Genomic DNA, 6,886 nt, shown 5'->3' on the forward strand with positions numbered 1-6,886 from the left:
TTTTGCATTCATGCTTTAAAAATAACAATCAAAAAACGTTGCCAACTAATTTTTAATCAGATAATCAGTTCTAAACATTAACGCGCTTCATAAAACGTCTCTTATTTAAAGGTTTTAGACCTGAAATGTACACCAAGTATCATAAACACTGTCCACACTGGATCCAGGCTTCATATTTTGCCTCTTAAACCCCTAGGTGAGCGGCATTTTGAGCCTACACTGCACATTATATGCATGTCAAGGTGCCGTTTTATCAGTGCTGTGATAGATTTTGCGGGGATGCTAAACATTCACAGACGAGGAAGGGGGGGTCTGGGATCCCAGAGCTGCTAAACAGTATGTTAAGATACCTTTTAATAGAGCAAAAGTGAAACAGAAACATTACCACAATGTGAAAATAAAGAATAACAGAGAATAAACCTGACAGTTTGTTTGCTTTGAGCTTTATCGGTGGAAATGTGGTCATATAATATCAAACCTTGGGGGTTGCATTTCCTTCCAGACTCGTGACAGCTTATTTCTTCCTTATGTATTAATGAACTGGATGTCTATCAGGTGGAAACAGTTTAAAGCAAACGCATAAAGATGATGTTTGTGGCTCTTTCTTTACCTCTGGAGGCGTTGGGCTGTCGTCGGACCACTTGCTCCCGAGTGTCCCTCATCACGCTTTCCTCCTCTTCTTCTGAGCGTGCCTCGGCCATTTCTCCTTCTTCTTTTACTACCTTATTTTCTCACTTTCTGTCTTCCTCCTTCAAATTGCTTCTTCTGAGTGTCTGTGGGAAACTGGAGCCGTGTCAGAACAGAAGCAGCGGCGGCGACAGGCACATTATTTATTCTTCCTCTTGTTTTGGCTTCGTCGCCAACTTGCACCGCGAAAGCTCAAACACCGTCAACTTTAAAGCCCCAACATGACTTCCAGGGTTAGCTGAACACTTCCACCGCGTGTTCGGAAGATTTCGAGGCGAGAAAAAGCAGTCTGTAAAGTCTTAATATACAGACAACAACTATCTTTGCGGCGAGTTTCAGATGACACTTTCTCCAAGCTTCCCTGTTTTCCCTGGTCGCGAGCTCGGCGCTCTCCGACGCCGTGACGTCACCAACAGGAGAAAAAAAAACGCGGAGAAGAAGAATAAATAAATATGGAGGATTAAACGTTTAGTTTAGTTAACTTAACGTCATGGTGTGCGGCAGTATGTGCTGGGAGAAGTAACCAGGTAAAGAGGCGGAAGAAGAGGATGAACATGGGTGGCGAAAAGTTGTTTTTTTTTAAAGTGCACCTGACCTAAACTGTAATATACCAACACGCAAAACGGCAAATATATAACTGCAAAGTAACAAAGGGGCCCAAAACAACTAGAAAAGCCTCAAAATGTCCTGAACGCCCAGACACAAAAAGTGGGAGAAAATGTTCTCCCACGTGCAAAAAGATGTGCAAAGAAACCCAGAATATGGACAAAGAAGCACAAAAATCATTCAAAGTGACACAAAACAATCTGAAACATCTTCCACGGGGCGCAAATAGTGGTGCAAAGTAGTATAAAATAAACCAAAATGTCTTAAAATAGAAACAAAAGTTTGACAAAGAGATGCAGAATGCCTCAAAATGCCTTCAAACAAACAAACAAACAAACAAACAAACAAACAAACAAACAAACAAACAAACAAACTAAATCACACAAAGTGACACCAAATGCTCTGAATCCTCATCAGAGGCACAAAGGTTGGACAAAGACACACTAAATAACCAAGACTTCTTCAAAAACTCAGAAACAAAATACCTCTGAAACATTTACAAATTTACAAACTACATAACACATAACCATAGGCATAGATAGACATAGGCATCATAATATTTTAAAAAAAGGCATACATGCAGCACAAAGTATGCAGACAAAAGTGTGGGATAAAGAAATGTGAAACACAAAAATGAGAGGCAGAATGACCACTGTTAAGGGCAAAATGAGCTCCGAGAGGTGCAGAAAATGTAAACATGCTCAAAAACACAGACAGAACAAAAAAGACTTCAACGACAAACACACATACACAGATATAAAATATATACATATATATGTGTATATATATATATAAACATATATATATATATGTATATATATATAAATATATACAGATATAAAATGACCACAGTGATGTAAAATAACTACATAGAATGCAACACTGCTACAGTGATGCAATCATCTGCAAAAATAGTAAGTAAAATCAGTACTAAGACATGCAAAGCTGCCACTTACAGTAGCTGCAAAGACACCAAAAGAAAGGAAAGAGAAGCAAAAGAACACCAAGTGCTGTCCAACAACGTGAAAGAAGCCCAAATCACAAATGTGAAACTACAAAATTTTGATGCTGAACAACTTAACATGATCCACAAAGTGACAGGAAAAATGTGGAAAATTGCGACAAAGGCTTAGGAAGCAATATTAAAGAATTTAGCTGATAACAGCTTACATACTCTAAATACAGTCATGACTGAATTTGAATTGGCACTTTGGTTATACTGGCTGGGAAAGTTTGCTTACTATTATTCACCTACCTACTTGATTTCCACCTGATGTCCGCACAGACTCGTGGGATGGTTAATGTTTAACATGAATCCTGAATTTATTAGTGTTTGCATCATTAATTCAGTTACGTCATACGTTGATTCTTGTAAATGTGTAATGGATTTCCAGTGTGCGTGTGGGCAGGAACAGGGTAAAGGTCTGGCTTTTAATAGACCATGAGTGAGACTATTGTATTGTTAAATGAGCCGTGTAGTGCAAAGCTTCAGGGGTGTTAATTAAATCTTATTGAATGGATAACATACACTTTTTCATTCACCGTGTGTTTATACACCACTCTACATTTAATGATTTGTTATTACCACGATGAGCCTGGTTCTGGCTGAGGTTTCCTCATTTTAAAAGGGAGTTTTTCTTTCCCGCTGTCACCATAGCTCTTGCTCACAGGGGGTCCTCTTGTTGTTGCGGTATCCCTGTATTGTTGGAAGGTCTTTACCTTACAATATTAAGCACCTTGAAATGAATTTTGTCATGATTTGGCAGAATATACATAAAAGTGAATTGAATATCTGCCTCTTAACAGATTAAGCTAATAACAAGTACTCTGAACTCTCTACAACTTTCTGCTGATTTTTTTTTACTCACAAGACTCCAGTTACCTTTACTTCATATTTGTGAGGTATTGAGTTTGCAACATGTTTGTTAATTCAGGCAACTTAAAACAAATTTACAGTTCTGTAGGATTGTAATTGCACAAAACCCCAGGTATCAGCATGTGGCTGTTTTCTTGTCCCTTCTACTTCAAAGTGCTTATGATGAAGTGACATTAAATAACCTTGAAGTTAGTTTTGTTACACACACACAAAGCGATATATTGTATGCTTGATTCATCAAGAATTTGCAGCTCTCTGAGAGTTTCTACCAGTGAATGACCACATTTGTCCTCTGGAAGAATGCGGTCATTTGTATGCAGGTATACAAGTGACATACATAAATATACAGCATGCAGGCCGGCTTTAGAATAAAATATGTAAATGAGCACTACAGAAAGTTCTTCTTACTGTAAGTGCCTGTGTGCGCTGAGCTTTGCTCAAAACAGAATCTTCTTTCTGCACGGTAAATGTGAAGTGAAGTAAACTGAAACTTGGCACCACGCAGCTAAAAAACTCTCACATGACTAACACAGTGGAGAGATCAGGAGCCTGAGTCAGAATAACACAGGTGAACACACAGGAAGTATGTAATCAGATATTAACAGTGTCTAGAATAGCAGTGAAGCTAATGTGTTCTCTTTTGTGCTTTGGAGTTGAGGGATTTTCAGATATCTTTTCTATTTTCAGCTCCATTGATCTGGTGACTGCCTTTATTTTAATGAGGCGGATTTTCAAAGATGACAATTTAAATCATCACAATGATGATTCTGTAGCAATTACACAGTGCAACACTTGAGCAAGTTACTTTATTAAAATGCTGATCATTATTAAGAATAATACACAGTCAGTCCATAATTAATCAAGTGCAGTTCCAATGGTTTGCCACAAGAGGGCACTGCTGATAAATGTAGAGGAATGGTTAACCAAGAACACACTGGTGTCCAAACTTTGGGATAAAAACTTAAGTATTAAAATTTTTGCACGGCTTTACCAAAGTTGAAGCTTAAAGAAAAAAAAATCAGCGGAGAAACAACAAAAACACACAATCTATAAACATCAAGTTCTTCTACAGAAAAACGTGATGTTTTTACAAAGTAAAACCTACATAAAGAAAAAAAAATGCAAACATGCAACAAGTATAGGTTGATTTAGTCCTCCATTATCCTGTCGCTCTGTCAAGAAAGATCACACTTTAAGAGACTGAAAAAAAGAAAATTAATAAATAAATAATTATATTCCTTTTATGGTGTCAAATAACTTTTGAGGTGTTAATGGCATCATGGTTACTACATTCATTCATTAAGCTTTCTGACTTAATAAACCTTTTACCGTCTTATTTATTTATTTTAAATGAGGCCACTGCAAAGTAGCTGATGTGGAGGAGGTTGGTAGGCTGGTTTGGATCCAGATGACCTGTGTGTGCATTGATTTAACAGCTCAGATTAACAATTTCCTGCTTTCCTCAAACACTCAGTGTTAAACTGTTGTTGCACGGTGATTAACAAAGCTTGATTAAAGGAATCACATGGGTGAGACGGGAATACACTGTGTGTGTTTGTGTGAGTGTGTGTCGTTGAACATTTTGTGTTCACATTATTTCCATTTGAGGAAAAAAGCAGGTGGACTATTTTGACTTTATTTAATACTTTCAGTATTAAATTGGAATATTTATAATTCCACTTTAACAATTTAACAAGAAGACATCCCAGCTTATATAAATATCTGTCTCGAACAGTGTTTCCCAACCACTGTGCCGCGGCACATAGGTGTGCTGTGAGAAATGACCAGAGTGCCGTGGAAGATTATCTGGTTCCACCTGATTGGTACACTAAGGCTACGTTCACACTGCAGGCGAAAGCGCATCAAATCCGATTTTTTTGACCCTATGCGACCCATATCCGATCATGCTATGACAGTGTGAACGGCGCAAATCCGATATTTTCAAATCCGATCTGGGTCACTTTCGTATGTGGTACTGAATCCGATACATATCCGATGTTTTAGAAAGCGACTGCTGTTTGAACGGTCAAGTCGCATTAAATCCGCCTTTTACGTCACCGACACAAGACTGAAGCCAATTATCAGCGCCCGAGAAGACATCGTGAACGCTTCCTAGCCATCCAGTGTAGATGTCAGTGAAACTGTTGGGAAGACAACGTAAACATTTTCTTTGTACTGTATAATCTGCAGATTCTGACAGAAATCTGCAGCTATCCTTTGAAGCACTGCTCCTCTAAAACAGCAATAAGGATAATTATTAGGTTATTTACATTATTATGTAAATAACAAAATAACTTAAAGCAAAAATTGGGAAACGTAAAGTCCGAAGTCTTTATATTAACGGCCATCAGTCAAACAATACTGTTTGTTCTTGGTCTAAACAGAGCGCGTTGTGTGTGACATCTTCTTTTGCGCATGCGGGCCGCTTTGAGCGTTCACACTAGAGCGCGTTTGCTGTCGCATTTTATTTGTAGTGTGAACGAGGAGACAAAAAAATCGGATTTGATCAAAAAATCGGAATTGAGCATTAAGACCTGCAGTGTGAACGTAGCCTAAGTGACCGGCGTGAGTAACAGGCAGAACAATTACATTCTCTTCCACTAGAGGGCGGTACAATTACCTGCTCTAATTAAATTGGTTGCCAACTGCCAGTAAAACAGAGGAAGACGGAAAAGAAATTACACAATAGACATACTGTGTGTGAGATAGCAGCTTGTAATAGCAATAGATAAACATTTGAGGTGAAAAAGTAATCTGTCTGACCTGGGACCTGGAAAAATTCCAACCTAGATGAAGGCCCTAGCATGCTGAGTGGTCAGAAAAAAGCAAAAAAGCTATACTGGGGATAAACTGAGCCAATTCCACACTGCCTGGTGCAGGGAACAACTATCAATATGTATTTTGTGACATTTTTGTTTGGTGATGTGCTGTGGCTCCAAATGGTTGGGAAAAACGTATTTAGAACATTAATTATTTGTTTTATCGAAAGAGTACAAATTAAATACAGATAAAGTTAGTGTCAAGATTTTAGCGATTTGCATCAACTCATTGAACTTTTCTACTTTGCTATGAATATATCAAAGGTGTAAAAATTAACATTTAATATAAAATTCTAAAGCTCGTATACAAAATGATGAATCCATTTGTCACTCACCCAAGATCCAGATTAATACAAGCAAACAAACAAGAGCACAAGACTACTTTTAATAATAATTATGAATCAATCACTGAAATAATTATTTTAATAACAATTTATTTATCAATTGATTTAGACTTTCACATATTGAGCTCCTTTAATTTATTTCACATTTTCCTTTTTCTAATTTCCTCACCTTATTTAACTATTTAATTTTTGTAATATTTAATCTGTGTTATTTTATTGAACTATTTTGTTTTATTTAAGTTGTTTTGTTATTGTTTGTTTTTAATTATTTAGCTAATGGCCACTTTCTTAATAATTAGATAAACTGAAGCCTTTCAGGGTTGTTAACACTTGCTTACTTTATTCTTTATGTATTATTCATGTCATTTAGCATTTTAGGTTGTTGTAGCAGACACCCTGTGAACCCATCACTGTGTAATACATTTCTAATGTTTTTTGGTTTTTTTTGCCTCTAAATAGTAAGTTCTGCATTTTTACGAAGAAGAAAATGACCTGATTAATCAGGATTTCTTAAAGAAATAACAGTGAAAATGGTGATTAATGTCATATATTAA

At 36.9% G+C, this 6,886-nt stretch overlaps 1 protein-coding gene across 1 annotated transcript in view; it reads right to left on the reverse strand.

Annotated features, from left to right (window-relative positions):
* LOC147334895 (uncharacterized) overlaps positions 1-1,213 on the reverse strand; it is a 34,375-nt gene extending 33,162 nt beyond the window's left edge. The window contains exon 1 of the mRNA XM_086286843.1: positions 611-1,213. Within this exon, the coding sequence (XP_086142969.1) occupies positions 611-701 (91 nt within the window). The 5' untranslated portion in view covers positions 702-1,213. The remainder of the gene's footprint in view (positions 1-610) is intronic.
* Positions 1,214-6,886: the final 5,673 nt, after the last annotated feature.

Source organism: Aulonocara sp. 'chitande type north' Nkhata Bay, linkage group LG3 (genome assembly GCF_057382095.1).
Source record: "Aulonocara sp. 'chitande type north' Nkhata Bay isolate Kocher_YH1m ecotype deep benthic linkage group LG3, A_spYH_male_GT1.1, whole genome shotgun sequence".
Taxonomy (NCBI): Eukaryota; Metazoa; Chordata; class Actinopteri; order Cichliformes; family Cichlidae; genus Aulonocara; species Aulonocara sp. 'chitande type north' Nkhata Bay.